General features: G+C 45.1%; 1 protein-coding gene across 1 annotated transcript; it reads left to right on the plus strand.

Moving 5' to 3' along the window:
• Positions 1-12,699: 12,699 nt before the first annotated feature.
• LOC121432697 (40S ribosomal protein S2-like) lies at positions 12,700-13,639 on the plus strand. The gene is made up of 3 exons (XM_041630829.1): positions 12,700-12,739; positions 12,839-13,263; positions 13,328-13,639. The coding sequence occupies exons 1-3, from the start codon at positions 12,700-12,702 to the stop codon at positions 13,637-13,639; spliced, it is 777 nt and encodes a 258-aa protein (XP_041486763.1).
• The last annotated feature ends 10,502 nt before the right edge of the window (positions 13,640-24,141 follow it).

Genomic DNA, 24,141 nt, shown 5'->3' on the forward strand with positions numbered 1-24,141 from the left:
CCATCACCTCTTCTATTTATAGACACCTTACTTGAACCTGAATCTGTAGTTTAATCATTGACCTGGTAGGGACAGCAGAGGCAGGGCCCAGCTGGCAATTGGAGAGGGAACATTTGGCAGTCAAGCAGTTCTCCACAGAGCATCGGAATCCCCAAGGGGGACAGCGATGTCCTCCGTTACAATCTCTGGCCATGCCCTTCCCTTCACATCTGCTCTGTTTTTCCTATGCTGTCCCCACTTCAGGCTGATCTAAGTGACTGAGCTTCTCCCTAGGGTTTTGGGTCTGCCAAGTCTAGTCTTCCCTTCTCTGACTTGTTCCACCAACTAATTACACGGCAGGACTTTTCCCCTCCATCTGCACTTTAGGGGCTTCGCTTCCTTCCTCAAGGTTGCCACCTCCTGAACTTGGCCCCAGAGTATTTGGCAAATGAAACAGGAAGGAAAGGAAAAGCCAAAACTCACACATTATTACCCCCGTACCCCTAGCACCTCCAGTACTTTGTAGCAATTTTTTCCTCGTCCTTACAATTTTTCTTGTTTAGCTTTTTCAGACAAGATCTCGCTATGTAGTCCTAACTTTCCTGAAATATGATACATAGAAGATAAGGCTGCCCTAGAATTTATAGAGATCCACATGCCTCGGCCTCCCCAGTCCTGGGATTAGAGGTATGTACCACCATACCTGGCCTCAACCTTATACTTTATGTTGGCTGCTAAGACCAACAAAAATGCATGTTTCGGGCTGGCAGGGTAGTTCAGTGGTAGAAAACTTGCTTAGCGCACCCAAGATCCTGATTCTATCCTCAGTACTAAAGTACTAATCTCTTTGCTTTAGACCTTTGACCTCGTTTCTCACCCAGGAAATACTAGGGAATAGTGAAATTATGGGCTGGAATTCAGAGAGCGTTATAGAACCTCCAAATCTATCAACACAGTTTTCTACTTTTTCCCACCTGAGATTCTTCACCAGGATTTTTGCTCCCTGGTGTGATGCCCATAGGTTCCCTCCTCAGGAGTCACTGACTGACTCCCAGTCCCGTTACTTTGATCTCATTTTCCTCTAACCACACCCTAGGCCTGACTCTTCTTATCTGCCTGGTGGCACTGTGGCCTTCCTTGTCTCACTTTTCTAGTTCTGCCCAGCACCTGACTTTCAGACAGCTGAAGTCAGATGCCTCACCCTCTGACCTGGAAGTCACTTGCAGGTAGGTACTCCCCGAGAATTGATTTGGGGGTCGCATAAAAGCTTTCCCCTGTCTCGTCTGTCCTGCTGGTGCTACCGATCTGTTTTCAAGTAAGAATCTTTGTGGTGGCACACACCTTTAATCCCAGGACTGGGGAAGCAGAGGCAGGCAGATCTCTGTGAGTTCAAGGCTAGCCTGGTCTACAGAGTGAGTTCTAGGACGAGCTCCAAAGCTACAGAGAAACTCTGTCTCAAAAAACAGAGCAAAACAACAACAATAACAAATCTTTGTATTTGGTGCACACCCATGGGTAGTTAGGATAAGAATTCTGATTAAATTTTTTTTAATATAATCAATCAACAGTTTATTTAACACTGTTGTGGTCCAATCCTTAGCTTCTTCTGATGTTCATCTACAAGACTTGTCAAGTGCGAAACAGCCATGAACCTCCTCTGAGCATCTTCGGTGAACTTAACTCTGATGTGGCCATGAAGAAAGAGGAGAACTGGTAAAGCTTTGGTGGGAGAGCTATGTGGTTTTGCAAGCTAGTGAATGCTACAGCTTGACTGATGGATGTCCCCTCTGCCCCCAGCCTCCAAAGGAAAAGTCTGTGGGTCTTGTGCCAATCAGTGTTCTTCTGCAAAACTGTCAAAGGTTCATACATTGCAGGCAAGAGGTCGCAGTATCATCCACAAAGTTCATGCTTGAAAAAGAATGTCTAATTAGGTTACATAAAAGTCCCCCAAATTTCTCGAGACTAAGGTGAAAAGTTGCAGAAGCACTTTGCATCGCAAGAACGAGGGTCTGAGGTCAGTCTCCCAAAATTCGCATTTAAAAAATGGCATGGTGGTGTATCCTTGTAATCCTAGCACCCTGGTGGCAGAGAAGGTGGGTCCCTGCACCTCAGTGTCGCCTACTTGATGTGTGCCAGGCCAGTAAGAGAGCCTGTCTCAACAAACATGGGGGAATGACATCTTCAGATAACAGTTGAGGCTGTCCTCCAACCTCCACATTTACACACACACACACACACACACACATACACGTGCGCACACATGCCTTTTAATGCTTTAACTAAGTTTCTGGTTTTGTGCTAGTTGTTATCAGAACGGGGCTGCATGCAGCCTGTGGGTCACAGGTTAGACATGCTTATAGAGGTCTGGTCTCCAAGCACACTATTAGGAGGCAACAGAAACTTCAAGAGACCGGGATCTAGTGGGACACCCAGACCATTGGATAAGTGACATTGAAGGGGCCTGGAAGTCCTGGCCTCTTTCTCTCTTTCATGTGCCAGTCATGAGGTGAGTTATTCAGTTCCACCACACACTCCCCTATAGTTCAAAGCTATGACATCATTGATCACGGACTAGAACATCAACTCTGTGAGTCAAACCTCTTCTCCCTTTAACTTGGTGGTCTCCAGTATTTGTTATGGTAACTGAATCCTGACTAATACAGTGGATTTGCGAGTCTGTCTGCTGGAAGGCTGGGCGGGGTAACAAAACCTTGAGAGTCGCCTAGTTCCCATGACACTGTCTGCAAACACGCTGGTATCATAACCGCAGAAAATGCAGAACCTAACACCACCTCTAACCAATGTGGTGTAGTGTGTGAATGTGAGCACTGATATCCGCTGTCGACTGTGGAGCCTTAGTTCCCATCCTGCTCTGGCTGGTACAGTCAGTTATGAGATGCTTTCTTAAGTGGCTCATCTGCACCTGGCACTCATAAGGTTCGATGGTTACTTCTTTCTGAGAATCAAAGAAAGTAGGAATCAAGATCTACATGTTCAGAGCTCAGGTTTCCTCCCAGGCGATGTGGACCCACTCTGTCCAGGACCATAACTGGAATACGCTCTTCCCTTTGTACCACACAGACCGGAGCCAGCACAACAGGCAGACAGGAACTGGTACAACAGGCAGACAGGAACCGGCACAACAGCGCCCAGCTCCTTAAATGCTGGGTGAAGCTTTTCTCCAGTGAAAGGGTGATTGTCATGTAAGAATATTTTTTTGTAAAACTGTCAAGTTACTTCCTCAAATTTTCTTCCTTTTTTTAAAGATTGCTGACTTTGGGGTGAGGAAATTACAACTGATATTTACTAACTCTTAGATCCAGGGGAGAACATGCCATGGATTCTTCTTTAGTTTTTAATTAGAAAGGAATACTCGGCGTGTTTTCTTAACCTAGTCAAAAATAGTTGACTATTAACGATTTTGGAAAAAAAAAAAATTGTGACTTCGTCCACGTTACTCAAAGGCTCACCACAAGAGGGCGCACGGCGTGTGGTAGTTAATGAAAGGCCTTCCCTACTTTAAGTCCTTGGGGGACACTTAGCAGAGCTGATGCTGTTTCCATGGAGACAAAAGTCTGAATCACTGTATGAGTTTTTAATGATGGAGATTCTCCTCTTATATCCTTTAACTATGCTCTGTTTTTCACCTATGTCTTTTCTATTAACAGCTGCGAAAATGACACATGGCTTATTCCTTCCTTATTCCTGGTTAAGGTTGGCCTCTGAAGACATTGGATTTTTCTCCCCAGTTCCCAGTGGAGTATGTAGAAGGGTCATGAGCTATGTCCTCTCTCTGCTGTGTTTCGTAGTTGTTGATTTAAACCTCAAACACTTGGTTTTCTTTCACTCATCTGTGGGAAAACTGGCAGCATCCCTAGAGAAATCTGTGCTGGGATAGCTCATTTGTGCAAGGAAGGATGAGTCTGAACTCCAGGGTAAGTGCTGTGAGCTACACACGTGCAAGCAAGCCTGCTTTCACCTCCACTGCTTGTTCAAATCCTGGATTAGCAGATGAGTTAGAAATGGAAAGGGTTCAGCAGTCACATGGCCTTCAGTTCTGGGACAATAATCACATTTTCCTTTATTTGTTGAGAGAGTGGAATGAGGGCCATACATATATCCTTTAAGTGAACTAGAACCCTCTCTAGTGCCTCCCTGTTGCCATGTGGCCAGGTAAATGTTTGTGAGGCGCCACTGCCTCTCTGGATTTAGGAGCAGCATCACTGGGTACTGATGGGTATGAAACATTCTCTGCTCAGCCCTTATCACCGTCTTGTGGCAGAACTCCCCAAATATGACACAATGGCCTGAGGGAAGGGAGGCCTACAGCTCTTATCTTAGTCTGTCAGCTGTCACCAGGGCATTCTGGTGGCCAAGACCCATGAGTCACTTGAAAGAGCCCTGGAAACAAGAGGTGGGGCTAGAAGTATGTTCTGTGTGTATAAATCACTAGAATTACCATTCTCCTGAGGGCTTGCGTTCAGAATTCACTGAGAGGTGGACCAGTTAGCTCTACGGTTGTTGAGGGTCTCACCCTAAAAGAAACACCAAAACAATACAAGGGTTGCAATAAGATAGAAAGATTTACTTTTCAGACCATATTTATTTATTTATTTATTTCGAGTTCATGGCCTTGAACCGGCAATGAACTCACTATATAATCAAAGATGACTTTGAACTCCTGATCCTCCTGCCTCCACCTCCCAACCATCTAAACAGAATGGTGTAAGAGGTAGGCAGAAACACTTTGATAAGCGACTTCAAATATTAAGTAAGATATCTTACTCCCCAGCCCATTCTGCTCCCAAGATCATACATACTAGCGTTACAACTCCCAAGCTTCCTATATGCCTGCCAGCTGCAGGCTGAGGAGGGCAGAAAGAGTGGGGCCTGAGCTAAACCAGGGATAAGAGAGAAGAGGCTTGGATGATGTTTTCCACCTGGCCAACTATCCCCAGTCCAGGCTGTCAGATGCAATCATCAGACTAATCTGTAAGAAGTGCGAACTGGAGGAGAACACAGGTGTGAGCCAGTGTGAACACTAAGGATATTCACCCTGACAGGGGGGTGGGGCTCTGGGAGCACAGAGAAACTGAAGAGAGGAGTTCATGGGCAAGGAGATCACCAGGGCACCCCAGGGTGAGGGCCTCAGATTTTCATCTTGTTGTGTTTCTTCCACGGGTACCCCAGGACAACGTTAGTCCCATTTGTCCTGAATTGCCAAGAACAGCTTGATTTTAAATGTTCTAGCTGCTTGGTTCTTAAAGAAACAATCTTACTTATTAGTCTGGTTTTATGTCCTAATTTTTGTCTCCAAAAAGTAGCACAAGCTCAAGATCTTTGAATTCGGCCCTTTTCTTTTCCTTGTAGTAGAACATTTCCTAGGTGATGGCTAGAGATGAATCATTTGGCAACGCACCAGGCTGGGGTCTGGAAATTTGCTGATGTCGGCCACCGTGTGGGCCACTGCTGCATGTGAGCGGATTTGAAACTGTGGAAGAAGAGGAGATGGATCAAAGGCCCTCTGAATGCTAAACACTTCCAGTGAGTTGTGAATTATTCCAGGAGGGCCTTTCTTAAAATTAAATGAGCCCAGCAAAACAGAAGTTCAGTCCTCTGGTTCTAGAAATTTCTGCTTGCTCAGTCTAATAGCTTCCCCTTCTGCTTCATGTTTGACTGACACTGTTCCTCTGACCCTATTTCGTTCCCTTTCTTCAGCTCTTTTTTTGTTTTGCCAAAGTAGTTTCTTGATTAACTTCTTCACGGTGGGCACATGGGTAGGAAAACTAAGTTCTTTCTTGCTCCTTCTCATGCTATTGATCATTTGAGTGGGAAAAGAATCTAAATTCAAACTCATTTCCCATAAACAAATTATTTCATTGTCTTGAAGAATAATTAAGTTTTAAAACTTGGTGTTTTTCTTTCAGCCTATTTCTCTTGGCCATCTCTCCACCCTCTTCCACTTAAGTCGAGCATTTCCTCATGCAGGGTGAGCAAACACTTTCATCAGTGCTCCTTCTGAGAGTCTCTGCCTCTGGAGGATAAAGGGGATCATAGTCAGGGGGAAAAGTTATCCATCTTCCTTGCCAGGGGCCAGAGGCTGGACCTTTTATGGATTTCATGACTCACCACCAAGCACCCAAAAGATTAATTTGTTCCTCTTGTGTTTCTAACCACATGGGCCAAACATCAGCTAGAAGCCCAAACTCTAGTGCCTTGACATTGTTTGAATGACCTTGGAAGCATACATTTCTGATAGAGAGCTCCTTGGCAAAGTGTCAACTTCCAGGTCTGAGGAAAACAGCCTTCAACTTATGTTGAGTCACATGGTAGAAGGTAGCTGCTAAGAGAAAGGGGCAAATTGATTTTCTCTGTGGAGGGCAAGCACTGATCATACCCCACACAGCAGTCATGAGTGGAACTAGCCCAAGGGAGAACTTGCTAGCAGTTGTGGTCAACTCAGAGCAGGATGGGCTACCACAGGGATCTCAGTTCTCCGTGGTAAGAGTTATCAATCGGTGGCGACATTAGTCAGGTCCCATAACATACAGAACGCCTGGAATGCATGATCCTTAGATCATGTGAGAACTGTTTGTGAGATTAAAGAAATGACTAGAACACAGTAGATGCTCCATCTATGCTGACTAAAATGCTCATGGACTTAATTACACCTTAGCTTCTCGGATGGATGATGTCATTGGTTTTGTTCGCCATAATACTCATAATAAGGTTTCAGTCACAGCTACCTTTAGCTACTTATATTTTTAAGTTAATGGACTATTCTCTCCTACAAACAGTAGCTGAGTTTGAAGTGATGACTCGGTCATGGTCCCAATTTCACTGCTTAAAGCACTTAATCCTAACTTGGTATTGGGAATTGGACAGGATGATGTATGCTTGTAATCCAGCCCTGGAGAGGCAGAGGCAGGTGGACCACCATGAGTTTGAGGCCAGTGAGGGATCCAACAAGTAGACCTTGTTTAAAAAATGAAAATAAAACCAAATACTGGTGTTGGAGTTGTGATAGATCTCAGTGAGGGAGCTTGCTTAATATGGGCAAAGCCCTGGGCTCTATCTAGCGTGTTAAAGAAAAAACAAAACCACCTTGGGATCCTGCAGATGAAACCAACACACAGAGCACAGCACAATCAAACCCAAAGCCCTGTTTAGTCATCCTGGTTAGGCATAGGGCTTTGAACTAACTGCAAACAGGCTTCTGGTAGCAGCTGGTGTGGGAAATATGGCTCCCCTCCAGTCCCTTACCCCGGGAACTGAAGAAGGCATACCTCCCCACTAGGGGACTAAAGAAGGCATGCCGGAGCGTGGTCCATCTCCTCTGGAGCCTTCATTTACCTGCAATAGAGGTTGGAATAGCCCCTGAAAAGGCAGGAGCAGTGGAGATGGGGACAGGTGATGCTCAATAGTAAGGTAGGAAACTTGACAAGATGGCGTCTTTCAGTTAGGATTCAAAGACCCACTACCGTGAGCAAAGCACAGCCAGTACCAGGATGTGGCATGTCCCACAGCCATAGTCAAGGCAAACACAGAAGGAAGGGATCTGCTTATTTTAGGCTCTTTTTATTCTCTCTCTCTCTTTCTCTGCCCTGCCCTCTCTTGAGTGTGATAGGGACTTGCTATGGAGTTCATATTGCCCTTTAATTCACTATGTAGCACAAACTGACCTCAGAGTTACAACCATCTTCATGCCTCAGCTTCCTGAATCATGGGATTACAGGCATGCCATGTTAAGAGGCCAATACTCTTCTGCATCAAGAATTAGATTTATCTGGGCAGTGGTGGTGCACACCTTTAATCCCAGCACTTGGGGGGGGCGGGTCAGAGGCAGGCGGATCTCTGTGAGTTCGAGGCCAACCTGGTCTACAGAGGGAGTTTCAGGACAAATAGGGCTACACAGAAAAACCCTGTCTTGGAAAAAAAGAGAAAGAATTAGACTTGATGGTTTGATAGGGGGACATTTTCTGCTATATGAACACACACACAATGCACACTTTATAGGACACTGCAGAACAAACAAAAACCCATTGTCATTTCACACCAATTCAACTTTATTGCCTTGATACTTTTAGGACTCTCTGTGGTCACAGATAATTTATTAAAGAGATGAGACAGTCTACTAAAAATTTGTGGATGTAATTTTTATAATTGGAATTTTCCGGTAGAATATATCATAGGCATTTTATTAAGCATTTTGCAAACTTTGTTTTATATTTTAGCTTCTCCTGGTTAAAATAGATTTCCTCAGGTGGCTTGACAGAGCTTGTGTTTATGATGCCCGAGACCCTAGGGTCAGTCCTAGGACCAAAAGCCAACGATTTGAAACTTATATTGGTGTTTGATATGATGTCAGTAAACTCTCTGTCCCGCCTACCCCACCCCAGTTATTGTCCATAGTCTCCTCCTGACCCCCAGATCTCACCTCTGCTTGCTCCATTTGGAAGGCCATCAGTTACAGCCACACATCTTAGTCTCTCAGCTCACTGCCGTATTCTTCAGTCCAGGGGACATTTCTTAGATCAACGTATGTTACTAATATGGGTTTCACTGTGACATTTTTCATAGACGTGGAGTGTGCTTTGACTATACTGACCCCTCTTGTTACTCCTTCCCTTCAGCCTGATCTATTTCCTTTCCTCTTCCCAAATAATTTCCTCTCTGCTTCCATGTCTTTATCTTTTTAAATCTAGGCTGTGCACCCGAGAGAAACTGGGAGAAATTTGTCTTTCTGAGGCTGCCTTAATTTGTTTAACACAGAGGTCTCTGGTTTCATCCATTTCCCTGCAAATGACGGAATTTTGTTGTTTATATTATTTATTTGTTTTTCTTATTGTGTGTGCACATGCATGAGCGTGCACTTATGTACTTGTGAAGGTCATTCAGAATCTTCCTGTCACTCTCCCCTAGACTAGGTAGCCAATGAGCTTCTGGGTCCTGCCTGCCTCTGTCCCCCAACACTGGGGTTTCAGGTCACCATGCCCTGTCTCTGTCCCCCAACACTGGGGTTACAGGTCACCATGCCCTGCCTCTATCCCCTAACACTGGGGTTACAGATCACCATGCCCTGCCTCTGTCCCCCAACACTGGGGTTACAGGTCACCATGCCCTGCCTTTACATGGGTGCTGGGGATCTCATCTCAGGTCCTCACGCCTGTACAGCAAGTGCCTGACCCACTGAGCCATCTCCCCAGCTGAAATTTGTTCTTTATGGTTGAATGATGCTCCTTTTTAAAAATATATATGGCACACATTCTTTATCCATACCTCTATTGATGGGTACCTAGGCCGAGTTCGTAGCACGTAGCTATTTCTGTTGTCCTCTGCCTCTGATTCCTTTGTGTACATACCCAGGAGGGCCATAGCCAGACTACATGGTAGTTTTTACTTTGGGGGAACTGTCATACTAATTTCCCTAGTGGTGGGGTTCATTTACATTCCCATCAATAATGTCTAAGGGTTGCTTTAGAACTCACTTTATGCAAATAAGATGTCTTAGGCAAATAAGGAGTTCCCATTATCCAGTAGACCTTGTAGAGAATAGTCACAGCTCGGCGAGGAACTGTATTGAGGACACAGAGCTGGGATCAGCTAATCTGTTTTAGGGGTTGGTTTAATCGCCAACCTTAAGCCCAGGGTTGAAAGAAAAGACAGAGGACAGATCTCTTTATTCAGTACCTAACAGATTGAGGTGTCATTCCCACACAGTAAAACATGTAGGTGTTAGGTGCACCGTCTGATAAATTTTGACATCTGCACATACTCATGTAATATCCACCCTCCTCGAGACAAACAACTTTCTGTCAACCCAGGAAGTTCCTGTATACTCAGTTCCAACTAGTTCCCCACAAGAGGGGCAGCCAGTATTCTGATTTCTATCAGTTAGTGTTCATTGTCTAGTTCAAATCTTCATAGAGGTAGACTCATTTAATTTTGTATTTACTTTTTGTGTCTGGCATCTTTTTTCAATTATAATACTTCTGACATTCATGAATGTTGTTCCAGGTACTAGTAATTTATAGTAGTTTATTCCTCTTCATTGTTAAATGATATTCTATTACACTAATGCATCAAAATGTCTTGTCATCTGTTTATATACATTTGTATTTTTTAAACTTCTGTACTATTTTGAGCAAAGCTGATCAATATCTGTACCTTTTTATTGCTTTGGTAACTTGACACAAACTGGAGCCCCCTGGAAGAGGGAGTCTCAGTTGAGGAATTGCCTCCATCAGGCTGGCCGTGGGCAAGCATGTGGAAGCTCATAGTCCCTTTAATGCTGTAAGAAAATTCTAGTTGTTATGGTTTCTTGCCGGTATTTACTTTGCTAGTCTTTTAGTTTCTGTCCTTAGGGGGTAGGAAGTAACAAGCAGCTCTGGTTTTCCTTTGTGTTCACCTGAGGACTAATGATTCCGCACCCCCTTCCAGATACTGTTTGCATACAGTAGCTTCTGCGAAATGACTGTGAGCGTCTTTTGCTGGCTTAAAACTTCCTGCTGGAGGAGTCCTTTTTGATATTCTGGATCTAAGGCCACTGCCAGATGTGCGTATTGCACACTTCTCCCAGACTGTGGCTTGTGCTTTTCAATTTCTTAATGATAGACTTTGAACAAACTTATTTTTAAATTTGGCTATGTTGGGCTTACTCGTCTTTTCTTTCACGGTTATTCCTTTATCCCTGGGTTGAGCAACTGTTGCAGATGGACCTCCCCATCACAGGGATGCCCTAGGCAAGGACCACAAGGCCTGAGGCCCCAGTAGTTTTATCCAGGTGATTCCCGGCAAGTTCAGCAGCCATTTTGTCTCCTTAGGTCAGAAGTTACTCAGTTGTGTTACTACAACCATGCTGGCTCCTGTGTACCAGCATCCATGTTTCCAAGTAGAAACACAGATCTTTCCCCTTTAACACTTCAGGGACCCACTGCCTGGGTTCCTAAGGAGGCCTGTGAGTGCTCACCTGGCTCAGAAAGGATTCAAAGAGCAGTCCCAAGAGAGGTTTAGAAAGCTTAGCTGCTGTTTTGGAACCCCAGTCTGTGACATGTTGAGGCCACACTATGGTCTTGTTCCAGGTAGAAATAGATTACTTCCCTAGCTGGAGGGAGGGTGGAGCCGTTTTTTGCTCTCAGGGGGATTTGTGTGAAGCAATGGGAAGCACATGCGGACTAAATGAAGCCGGAAAAGGAGTTGATGGTTGGGGTGAAAGGGAGACTTTGTTTTAGGTGGTTTCAAACCACAAAGGATTGATGAAACAGGGCGTGGGGGCTTGTCTGGGAGACGAAGAACACGATTCCACATGTTTATTGATGTCCTAGCAATTAGCCATCCTGAAAACCTCGCTGAGGAACTTGGTTGCCTGGTGGAGCATCGCCTTCACTGTGTGGCAGCCGCACCGGGCTTGCACTCCTGCCCCGTGCAGGCTGCTTCAGGCAGGAGCTCTTAGATTTTCACGACCTTCCTCAATTTGGAATAATTCCACTTTTCTAATCTCATCTCTCCACCATTGTACTGACCCCAGCCATCATCACTAAGTTCCTAGCAATATAGCCTGGCTTCTTGAACATTCCCTCCTCACCTGTCCCAGCAAATGCCACCCTGTGGCGTACTGTCCAGCTTTTGCTTACCTAATCACAAAGCTTCTAGAGTTTCATGAATCTCCTGCTTCATGATTTCAAGTCACACTGATGTGTTTTCCTTAGCTTCCCCAGGTTCAAGCTCTACGATTAGGTTATTGGCTAAATATATAATCTTGGCTGGCGGCTGCAGCTGGCCTAGCATACACATGGCCCTGGGTTCTAGTCCCAGAACTGCAATAATTAAATAAACAAATAAGCAAGTAAGCGCTATCTTGCCTTGGCTATTAATTACCATGTAGATGGTCACGTCCATAAGCAAAGGCAGGTTGTGGTCACCCTTCCTGGATTTGCCATGAGGCTGGCACAGGTCCTCACTGAACATCAGGAAATGCTCTCTCCTCTCTGAAGTGGCTCCAAATTTCCACACCAGTGCCAACTTCAGCAGCCTTCAAGTGAGCCCTGAAGGAAAGCATCACCACAGAAAGGAATGCTTGAGCGCCTATGGTAAAAAAAAAAAAAAAAGTAAATAAATAAAAAGTAAATAAAATAAAAAATAAAGGTAGAAAGCAGCTGAGGAAAACATTCATTGCTGAGCTCTGGGTTACACACACACACACACACACACACACACACACACACACACCATACACATATATGCACACAAATAGGTTAAAATCACCAATTCAGCTACACTAGCCAGCCAGCAAGCCCCAAGGATTCTCATGCCTGCATTTTCCCATTCCTGGGATTACAGGCTGAACTGGTGTGCTCCGGGTTCAATAAGAGACCCTGCCTCAGAAATAAGGTGAAAAGCTGGACGGTAGTGGTGCACGCCTTTAATCCCAGCACTCAGAAGGCAGAGGCAGGTATATCTCTGTGAGTTCGAGGCCAGCCTGGTCTATAAGAGCTAGTTCCAAGACAGGCTCCAAAGCTACAGAGAAACACTGTCTCGAAAAACCAAAAATAAATAAACAGTAAATAAATAAAGTAAAAAATAAAAAAGGTGGAAAGCAGCTGAGGAAAACCTTCATTGCTGAGCTCTGGGTTCCACACACACACATAATCATACACACATATGCACACAAATAGGAGTCTATAAAAAGTCCCAGTCACTTGGGAAAACAACAAATGACAGATGATGTGGGTGCAGTGGGAGGGCTCAGTGGACCCAGGGGCTCAGGATTAGGAGGTCAAGATGGGCAGTGGGCTTACGGGCCACATTTGTGGCCGAGGCAGTGGGCTTATGGGCTGCAGTTGTGGTTGAGGCCACAGGACTCGTGGAGGTGAAGCCAAAGACAAGGAGTGGATCTCCGTCACCAAGCTGGGTCGTCTGGCTAAGGGCATGAAGATAATGTCCCTGGAGGAGATCTACTTGTTCTCCCTGCCCATTAAGGATTCTGAGATTATTGAGCTTTTCCTGGGCATGTCCCTAAAGGATGAGGGTCTAAAGTTCATGCCCATTCAGAAGCAGACTCAAGATACTCAGGGGAGCAGGTTCAAGGCTTTTGTCACAACTGGGAACAACAGTGGTCATGTTGGCTTTGCTATTAAATGTTCCGAGGAGGTAGCCACTGCAATTCTAGGGTCCATTATCTTGGCCAAGCTTTCCACTGTTCCTGTGCAGAGAGGCTATGGGGGCGGGGGCAAGATTGGCTGTCTCTGTACTGTCCCATACAAGGTGACAGGCTGCTGTGGCTCTGTTGGTGGTGCATGTATCCCTACCCACAGTGTATGGCATCATCTCTGTTCCTGTGCCCAGGAAGCTGCTGCTGGTGATGCATATATCCCTACCCCCAGTGTATGGCATCGTCTCTGTTCCTGTGCCCAGGAAGCTGCTGCTGCCAGTCAGCATTGATGGTTTCTTTACATCAACCAGAGGATGCACTGCCACCCTGGGCAACTTTGCCAAGGTCACCTTTGATGCCATCTCTAAGACCTACATCTTCATGTCCCCCGATCTCTGGAAAGAGACAGTGTTCAGCAAGTCTCCTTCTCAGGAAAACACTAACCTGATAAGGAATTCCTACAAAAGCCCACACCAGAGTCTCCGTTCAGAGGACCCAGGCTCCAGCTGAAGCGACCACATAAGGGTTTTATACAAGAAAAATAAAATAAGTCTGTTAAAATAAAAATGACAATAAAAGTGTTTGTGAAAGATTAGAGAGGAAAAGACACATGTCTGGAAAATGAATGTTTAGAGTAAGTTGGGGCTGGCACTTTTAATTCCAGCACTTGGGAGGGAGAAGCAAGGGGATCTTTGTGAGTTCCAGGCCAGCCAGGGTCCTATAGCAAGACCCCCATTACAAAAAGACAACAAAAACAGGTCATGTAATAGAAGTACCTAGATCTAGGAAGCAATGGACCCAGAGAAATGGGAATTTCTCAAGGTATCTTATGCTGGGAGAAGGAGAAGTTGCCAGTTAGAGGAGGAACTCATCTCTAGGAAAAGATTTCCTGTAGAACTAACCATTTGTCATATCGCCTTACGAGAATGAAGCCCAGACGTGGATGGGTCAGTGGTGGAAGGGACCACACTTTGACCACAGTTGCTTAGATGTGCAGATACTTGGTCTAGTTTAACCTTAATCTTACTTTAGGACCAAGAAAATCAGCTTCCTTCCCAATGTGACCACATTGAGTAAATCTCTTTTTCCTGCTTTCCACTTTTTTAATTAATTAATTATTTTATTTTTTAAACATTTATTTTTAACTTATTTTTATGTGCATTGGTATGAAATTGTCAGATCCCCGGAACTAGAGTTACAGATAGATGTGGTGCTGGGAATTGAACCCAGGTCCTCTGGAAGAACAGTCAATGCTCTTAACTGCTGACCCATCTTTCGAGTTCTTCTGTTCTCCACTTTAATGTGGCTCTTTAACCAACTTTCTGGGGATGGGTGGCCAGACTTGACCTGAGTCATAGGCTATGACTGTCAAGTTCAGTACACTCTCTTTCTCTCACTTTGTGTTCCATAGAAGGTTCTAGAATACTGGACTGCACAGGTAAGCTGTCATTACCTTTTCAGTAGACTGAAGGCCCCTCAGACTGTGACAACCAAGTCACTGCTTCAGGCCCAAGGTTAACGATTGCTGAGAACTAATTCATTGATTAATATACTGGGGCAGAGCCAGATTGTTGCTTTATGCTGAATTGTGCTTTGGACCCAGAAGTTCTGCCAAAAAAAAAAAAGGTTAAAAAAAATCCTAAGATGATACATCCCAAATGAGATTGATGCCATTGACTGGGAACCTGAATATCTTTCTTCTGTTAGTTGACTCTTGTTTTTATTCAATACTGCAAACATGGGGTATCTGATGAGACTTGGTAATAGATAATGATACTATTTCAACAGCTGACATTTGAGATCATGTTGAATTTATAATCCATTCTGAGTCTTCTCAGGTGTTCTCAACCCAAACCACTCAGGTTTGGTCCTGCTGTTCCGCTTGTGAAATCGGGACAGGAAAAGCCCTTGCCCAGGAATTCTGTTGGTGTTTGTCCACAGTTCTGGGAGCAGCAATGCAGCATGGATCTGTGCTCAGTGCTTTCATCCACTCAGGACGAGAGTTGGAAAGGGTTTTGAATAATCTGGAGAGGCTTTCATAGCACCAAGAAGGTGGCACGGGTGGAAGAGGCCCACACGGAGACTGGAGGGAGTTCTTACTTCTTTGTCCTCCTCCTCATCCTTTCCTCTGCCTCCTCCTCATTTTTTATGGTTCCGAGGATGGAGCTCAGGGTTTCCACATCCTAGGCAGGTGCTGTACCACTGAGCTACCCCAGGCCTAAATGGGCTCTTGTCTGATGACACCTCTCATTCATACGCTATACTATCTCATGGACGTTACAAGGCCACACGGGCTACTAAGCACAGGACACATGACTGTAACCAGGATTCTCAGGACTGTGAGGACCACTTTTGAAGTTATGATAAGTGCACACTCATATTTTCAAAGTGAAGGCCCAGCACAAACAGGGTGACCCCCTCATTCAAACTGCATCTGACATCAGCTTGGTGTGGAAGAGGTGTTAGGAGCCTTTCTGTTACTGTAATGAAACACCCTGCCTGGTCAATTTAAAAGAGGAAAAGCTTAGTCTTTGGCCACAGTTTTAGAGATGTCAGTTCTTGGTTGATTGGCCCTATGGCTCTTGGTCCCAAAGTCAGGCAGCATGGTGGTGGGAATGCACAATGCGGCAAGTGCTCATGGATGCAAAAGAAGGGAAATGGTCAGAGCCCCTCGGTCCACGAGAAAGCATGGTATCCAGTGACCAAACTTCCTTCCGCAAGGTACCACCTGCTTAAAGATTCCATCACATCCTCAAATAGTGCCAATGTGGAGACGGAGCCTCTAATACGGTCCTTTGGGGGGGGGGGACATTTTGGATCCAAACCACAGAGGGCCTCACAAATATTTTGGTGGAGGGGATTCTGGAATAGGGTTGGGGTCTGGGAACAGGTTCCTCCAAGAAGTAGTTCTGCTTTCTTCTGTGGTGTGAGAAGCAGGCTTCATGGACAAGGGGCAGATGCTGCTGGTCCCCAGAGACCTTCAGCCTCTTCTGCTTCTGAGTTGTTCTCTTTCTTTTCAATCTTGTCCTCACAGGATGGACAACTGCCGGTTTCTTCCCCCAGTCCCACCCGTGTGAGGGGAACCCACGATTATGTGACATAAGGAATACCTGCACACCTGTTTACCCAGTAAAACTACTTAATTACATTTTATTTGTGTGTGTATGTACGTGTGTGCGCACACACACACTCGCCACAGCCATGTATATGGAAGTTAGAGGACAACCTGTGGGAGTCTGTCCTTCCTTCTACCATGTGGGGCCTAAGGATCTAATTCAGGGTGCTAAGTTTGGTGGCAAATGTCTTGAGCCACTGAGCCAACTCCATGAGCTTCTGTGTGCTCATTTGTAGCAGCTGTGTAATACATGTAGAGCGTGATGCATGCCCACAGGCCTTTCACACACACGGAGTGTGATGCACACCCACAGGCCTTTCACACATACGGAGCGTGATGCACGCCCACAGGCCTTTTACACACACGGAGCGTGACGCACGCCCACAGGCCTTTCACACACACAGAGCGTGATGCACGCCCACAGGCCTTTCACACATACGGAGCGTGATGCACGCCCACAGGCCTTTCCACCACCTTATCTTTTACTCTCATCTCTTCCAAGTTCCCACGGGTGCATTATGCATGATTAGAGCGAAGTTCCCCCAACACCATACTTCCTCAAATGGCCGTTATCTCATGATGTTCCTATCTAGAAGGTGGCCATCCTCCAGTTGGGGAATTCTCATTGGTTGTTTTAGATCTGTTCAGAAGGTGACTACTTGCCTCTTTATATTCCCATAGATCTGGGCGAACACTAAGAGACTCTACCCAAACTTCAGTTCGTTGTCCTCCCAGTCAAAAGCTCTGTATCTATCAGCATCCTGGCACCTGTCCTTTATAGAAGATGCTCAGTAATAACAGTTGAAAAGGATTGACAATAAATATCCCAGAGCTTGAAACGAAAGTTTAAGAGAGGCCTCCTTAAAGATATACTGAGATTCATTTCCAAAGCTTCAGGAACTTTCCAAGAAAGACATTTATCGTTCATGTAAGGAAGGACAGGTTACCGACATACTTTTTGAGATGATCTGGGTCTTTTTACCTCATAAATAGGATATTCCCACGCTAACAGATTCAATCTTGGTGACGACTAAGACTGTGGGCATCAGGAGGCTGAAATTGCCAAAGCCCACCACACTAGCCACAAACAACTCGACATCCCACTCCTGAAGAGAGACAGCATAAATCTCCTCTTTGGAGGGCTCTTCAGAGTCTTAAACTTGGGGTATGTCAGAATTTATTTAAGTGGAATTTGGTCTCCAGAGAGGGACACATTAAGTCGAAACACCAGGGGACACTTGAATCCCTTTAGAGACAGAAATAGAACCAACACTTTGCAAATCTAAGAGGTGCTGTCAAAGAAAGATTCGCCACAGACAGATCTTTCTTTCAGATCCATTGTCCATCATTGCTGCTGTATTTGGATAAGAAGTTTCCCTAGAAGCCTCAGCTGCTGACCACACGGTTATGAACTGGCGGATCCAGTCATTGGGAGGTGATTGGTTCATGAGAGTTCTGACTTCTCGGTGAGTTAATCTACTGACAATCTTTATCTTTTGGCATTATTGGGAGAGGGTGGGAACTTTCGGAGGTGCCTGAAGAAAGTAGATGGATTGGTGCCTGTCCTTGGAGGCCATGTCTTGTCCCAAATTCTTCCCTGTTTTTCCCGTTTCCTGGATTCTGTGAGGTGAATGTCTTCGTTCCTCGGTTTTTCCACCATGATGGCCTGACTTATCATGATCCAGAACACAGCAAGCCGAATGCCCATGGGTTGAAATCTTCCTCCTATACTTTACAGCAGCGATGAAGAACTGACTGCTACAGTTGCTCTCAGAATCCCCACCCCAATAGTTACTTCACCCCATCACAAAGAAAGCTGGTAGGATATACCAGCTGAAACAAGGCACAGGGTCGCTGGTCCACTGGTAAATTTTCACACTTGGCACGGTGTTGGATAAACGTTGAGTCAGTAAGTGGATTGAATGCTAGCAAACAAACAAAATACTCAGGAGAGCCATTTGTGTAAATTGCTTTAAGGATCAAATCAATCACAATTTTAAGGCAAATAATCTTCCTATTTGTTTTGTTTCTGAGGCTAATCCAAGGACGGTTTAATCAAGGCTGGTACTATTTCATTGTATTCTTTAGAATAGTTCAGGACCCAAGTGTAGAATTTAGGTCTCTGTGGGCAAGGCTCAAAACTTATTTTCGTTCTCCTTCCTTGGAAACTGGTGGCTGATTCTTGGAGGCAAACTCAAGATGGTTATTTTTTAAATGAAAATTGTTAAATAAAGTATTGTTTCCACTAATTGTATTACTTTAAAGTACTTGTTACAGCATTCTGCCATTAGAAATAATCCAACCTGAGTGTAGTGGCGTATGCCTGTAGCTAGCACATGGGAGACTGGAGAAGAAGGATTAAAAGATTGAGGCCACCCTTGGCTTCATAGCAAGGCTCTGTCTCAAGCAAACAAACAGCGGAGCAAATGAAACCCAAATGCACTGAGTACGTATTTGCTTTGTTATTTTTTTTAAACTAAAAACAAGCCGAATCAAACAACAATAATAAAAAAAAAAAAGGACAGAACCTCCATCTTTTCATCAGTATTATTCCAAGATCTTTTGGCCCATTTCCATCTGCAAAAACGATTGTGGTTTTAGTAAAGTACACCTAGGAAAGAAAGTTGCTTGAGAAGAAAACAAAAGGGAAAATAATCATGCAGGAAGCCGAGATTTCATTGTCAAACATAGGAAGGTCGGCTTCCAGCAAGTTCTCCAGTTTGTGAGGAGGAGTTTTGGCTGGATGCCAGGGCACTTCCCTGGAAATAGTTCTTAAAATATTAAGTAGAAAAAAAAGTTCCTGACTTTAATTTGATTTTCAAGGATTTAAAGATGTTTTCTTCACCACCATGGCAATAAGGGAAAACTGGAAACTGTGAAAAGGCAAGCAGGACCATGAGAAAAGCAATAATGCAGCCGTTAAGAACAAAATGATTTATCCCGCCGTCAAAATAGGAATCCCCCTCAGATTCTATAGTCTTAAGGCTTTCGACTCCTAAAACAATGTTTTGAGCTTTGGGGAAACGGATGAGAGAAATGTTATCTGGGCTTGACCAGAACTTGTCCTTAGCCATCTCAGATGAGTCACCCTGCCCAACGAACAGAGTCTACCTCTGTCCCAGGGTGGAGATGCTTCAGCGAATGGCAGCCATCAAATTCCTCCTAGTGCTCCCTGTGCTGGGCCCTTGGTCGATACTCACTAATGATTTGTTTACTTGGTGCCTGGGGATGGAGCTCAGTTGGCAGACTGCTTGCCTAGCATAGCTGATACCCTGGGTTTGATCTCCAGCACTGTATAAAGCCAGGTATGGTAAACCACGCCTATAATCCCAACAGGGGGCTGGTGGGCAAGCCATGGAAGGTCTGCAAATAGTGAGTGTAAGGCCAACATGGGATACACGAGGCCATGTTCAAGAAAGAAAAATATTTTTCTCACTTAAGTAAACCAGATGTTCTACAAAAGGCTAGAAATTCTCTCTCTCTCTCTCTCTCTCTCTCTCTCTCTCTCCCTCTCCCTCCCTCTCTCTCTCCCTCTCTCTCTCCTGTAGTTATAATGCTTCCCCTTCTCTTCAGCAGCTAGAACAATGCTTTCTTGCCAATACTAACCCTTCTACAGATGGCAAGAGCTTTATCCTTTGTACTCAGGTGCACTTGTAATTTCCACCCTATTCCACCCTATTCATCTTCTCTTGACTGAATTTTCCCAGCCTGGTGGCTTAGAAGTCTTGGTGAATACCTGCACACCCCTTTGCCTCTGTTTCCCCAGTGGCTCAGCTTTTGTGAGATTCTTTTCCTTCCTTTATTCTCTATTCATTCTCCATCCCCTACCCCCCCCCCCCCACACACACACCCTAACTCTCCCTTCCTGCTGTTTCCTAATCCTATTTCTGTCTGTTCTTTGTGGCACTGGGGATTGGATGCAGGGTCCGGCATCCAATGTTGCTAGAGAAGGGATCACTGAGCTGCATCCCCAGCCTCTTTTCTTTGTCTCCTAATAGAATGATGTCGTGAGTTCCTCAGTGATGTATCTATCTTCATGACTGCTAGGTATTTTGTCTTAGACACCAAACCTCTCTGCTGACACAAATAATTCCAATCAAACTGAATTAGACCGAACAAAAGATGCCCATGTTTAATAGATTACCTTACTCCCAGGTGAACCTGGGAAAAGCATGGAGATGGGAAAAGAGAAGGAGAGACCACACAAAACCCAGAGATCACGTGTTCATTCTCTGGGGGGCAGTTTAAATAGCCTGTGGGAGTGGTCATGACCTTCCCTAGGGCGTGGTTACCATTTGGTGGGCTTTCTCGGAGGTGGAGTTTGGACTAAGGCAACTCCTGGGGAAGGGGCTTATACCAGGAGCTGGGGTGAAGCCCCCCAGCCAAACAATCTGGACTTTTTGTATAAAGAGGTGCCAGGTGAGCTGAGGTGAAGCCCCTCAACCAACATTTTAGACTCCTTGGAAAAAGGGGCACTGACTCAAGTCTGGCTGTTTCCTGTAAACATGGGGTGACATGGGAGAGGGGAGAGCTGGGAGTTGGTGTGCTCACGTTCAGCGAGAGGTGTGGCTGGAGCAGCATCTGGTTTACTGTCATCCTGGAGACCTCAGGCAGCTGTTTTTTGAGAGAGATGAGAGGCAGGTGGCTAGGAGAAAAAAATATATTGTTATTATTGACCCTGTGAATGGGGCTAGCCATGGGAAGAGCCATGAACTGCCAGAAAGAATGGGACAGAGAAGTGTCCTGGTTGTATAGGTGAGGCTCAGGTTATAAGTGGGACACAATAGCAGATAAAACCAGATTTTAGCTGGTAGGTGTCCTTGATCCAGGAGAGTTGGTACCAATGGTGAAGTTCCAGGAGCTGGTGCAGGTGCTGGCGTTGTCTGGAGAGGGCTTTGTAAGTTGGTCTTGGCCCAGACAGCAGGTGTGCCTGTAAAATCTGCTTTAAAATGGGTGGGGCTAAAATACACTCTGGAGACTGTTAGTCTTTATCAGACCAGATTTCTTGATAACGCAGCAGAATTTTTTTCAGGAACCTGCAGGTATCTTGTTCAAGGGAATTGGGAACTCTGGATTTTTTTTAAAAGCTATATATGAAACCTGTTAGTTCTGGACTATGAAGCCTGTGAAAGAGGCACACCTCTCTGTATTTTAGCAGGAAACTTAACAAATCAAGTAATGAACTACCAGTTCCTTAAGTCATCAAATGCCATTAGACAGATCTGGGAGGGATAAATGAGCAGAAATGAGACAGCTTTTTAGCTCCTTAGTCCTTGGAGGACGCCAGTGTAGAAGCAGTGCTTGCTGTTAGCTGCTGAGTACAAGAGGCCCAAACATTTCCTGTGGGGGGAAGATTTAGTCTACCTGCCTTGGCAGGATGAGAAGATCAATTTTCCAGGTGAAACATCCAAGAAATGGTTGGAACGGCCACTTTTTGATGTGTGGGTAGCTTTGCCAAACCCAAAGGCAAGCCTTGAAGTAGAAGGTCTTTAGCAACTTCATATCTACATGATGCTGCAGAAGCTGGTATGTCTCTGTGTTAGAAGCTCTTTTGTTAAATGCCATACTCTCAGATCTGTAAAGGTACTTGAAAATTAGGTACAATTGCCTGTGAGTTAAATTTAGACATCTGCTCTACCCAATAGTTACAGCTTACCAAGGCTAGTAAATGTAAGAAGATTAAAAGGAATATTTTAATAAGCTAAAGAATACTAGCATATGTGGGTACTCTTACCCAACGGGGTGGTGGGGTCAAAATGGGGTTACCTACGTGTCTGTATTTTTTTCAGAGCTGTTGTAATCTGGAGTTGTAAGTTTTACAGATCTTAAAACATGCACACATACACACAGAGACATAAAGCAAGCATACTATGAAAACGCATCCACATACTCACATAGACATAAAACAATCATACTGTGGCCACATTCTCCTAACAGACAAATAAAAGCTTTTAGGCAAGCGGTGGAAGCCAGGGAAGCACAGAGGTGGTCCTGTTAAGGACTGGATTAGCAGATGCTGCAAGGGGGAACAAGAACAAAAGGATGAAGGAACTATCTGGTTTTAGAGTGGAAGATCAGGGGGAAACAGATTTGGATCCATTGTAGAGAACAAACAGTGGGAGACGAGAACCTGTGTCAACTGACCAACTTAAAAATCCCGGTGTAGGTAGGTGTCAGAAGCCAGGAAAGCCTACAAGGTGGTTCCATTAAGGACCAGATTAGCAGACCCTGCAAGAAGAAACAAAAACAAAGAAGGAACACCTGTAGAGTTTTAGAAAGGACAGGGAAGAGGGATCTGGATCCACTGTAGAGAACAAACAGAGAAGTAGGGAGGGCAGTGGGGAATGGGATTGGGGACGGGAGCACGCATCTAGAAACCATGGGCTTTATATTAGCCCCAATTTAAAAGGATTTTTTTTTTTCTGTAAAAGGCAGCCCAAGGGCGTTTGAGGATGTGGCTTTAAATCGCAAGAACCCATTTAAAAGCCCATGCCAAATCTTGGGACTCAAGCCTGTCACAATGGGTCTACCGGGACAGAGCTCTTGAGTCCACAACAGGGGCGTCAAGAGAAATGAATGGCAGACATCTCTATGCTCTCAGTCCCCGCTCAGTGAGGCCTGGCTATCAGCTTGAATGGGCATTTGGGATGATCGTGACTTCCACGGAAGGCCTGAAAATCAAAAAAAAAGGAAGCGCAAATGTCTGTGTCCCGTCGTCCGCCCCCACCTCCCCACCCCAGACCCTAGGTGCATGTACTCATAAAGGGGAACTCATCAAGATGAAGACAATCTTAGCCTGGCAGAGAGCATGTATGAGAAGGGTATTTTCCCACACGTGGCCCTGGGCCTGTGGGAAAAACAGCCCCTCATTTTGGTGGAACCTCCAAATATTAGGTATTTTGTCTTAGACACCAAACCTCTCCACCGACACAAATAATTCCAATCAAACCAAATCAGACCGAATAAAAGATGCCCATGTTTAATGCAATACTCCTGGATAGCCCCGGGAAAATGTGGAGAGAGAGAGAGAGAAGGGAAGACCCTGTGTTCATTCTCTTGGGGCAGTTTAAATAGCCTGTAGGGGTGGTCTTGACCTTCTTTGGGGAGGGGTTGCTGTTTGGCGGGCTTTCTCGGAGGTAGAGTTTGGACTAAGGCAACTCTCAGGGGAGGGGGCTTATACCAGGAGCTGGGGTGAAGCCCCCCAGCCAAACAATCTGGACTTTTTATATAAAGGGATGTTAGGGAGCTGAGGTGATGCTTTTGACCAATGACCAGTGAAGGCTTCTTTCTGAACTACTTGCCTAGGTAGAAGCAATTCTTATGTTCATGAATACTAGAAGTGTTGGTACCAGTCTCTTCCCCTGGGCCACCCAAGTTGTCCCCTCCCCTACATAATACACACTTCTTGATTCAGGAGTTAATAGAAGAGATTCAGTGTTCAGAGGGGCCTCCAAGGAGACATTGGCCAAATGCTCTAGGGAACTGGGATTTCTTAGGGAGTCAGGGTGAGGGAAGGATGGTGCTCTTTGGAGGAATATATTTTAGGCCTTTTTTCTTTTCTGTTGTGTGAGTCTTTTGGCATTTTATTTATTTATTTAGGTTTTTTGAGACAGGTTACTTTGTGTAACCTTGTCTGTCCTAGAACTAGCTCTGTAGACTAGGCTGGCCTTGGACTCATAGAGATCTGTTTGTCTCTGCCTCCTATGTGCTAGGATTAAAGGCATGCACCACTGCCATGCGGTGCTTTGTTTAAGATGAAAATTATTGACGAACATTATGCTTACAAAGGGAACTCATTTTCTGGGCACAGCATCAGACAGGGGCCACAAGAAGGGATACAATGGTAGAAAAAGGAAGTGACATCAGTCTTGCTAAGTAAATGCCCTTGCTTTCCTGG

The sequence above is a fragment of the Microtus oregoni genome, unplaced genomic scaffold, assembly GCF_018167655.1.
Source record: "Microtus oregoni isolate MIOR12 unplaced genomic scaffold, Mior012 000035F_ref0000213, whole genome shotgun sequence".
In the NCBI taxonomy this organism is placed as follows: domain Eukaryota; kingdom Metazoa; phylum Chordata; class Mammalia; order Rodentia; family Cricetidae; genus Microtus; species Microtus oregoni.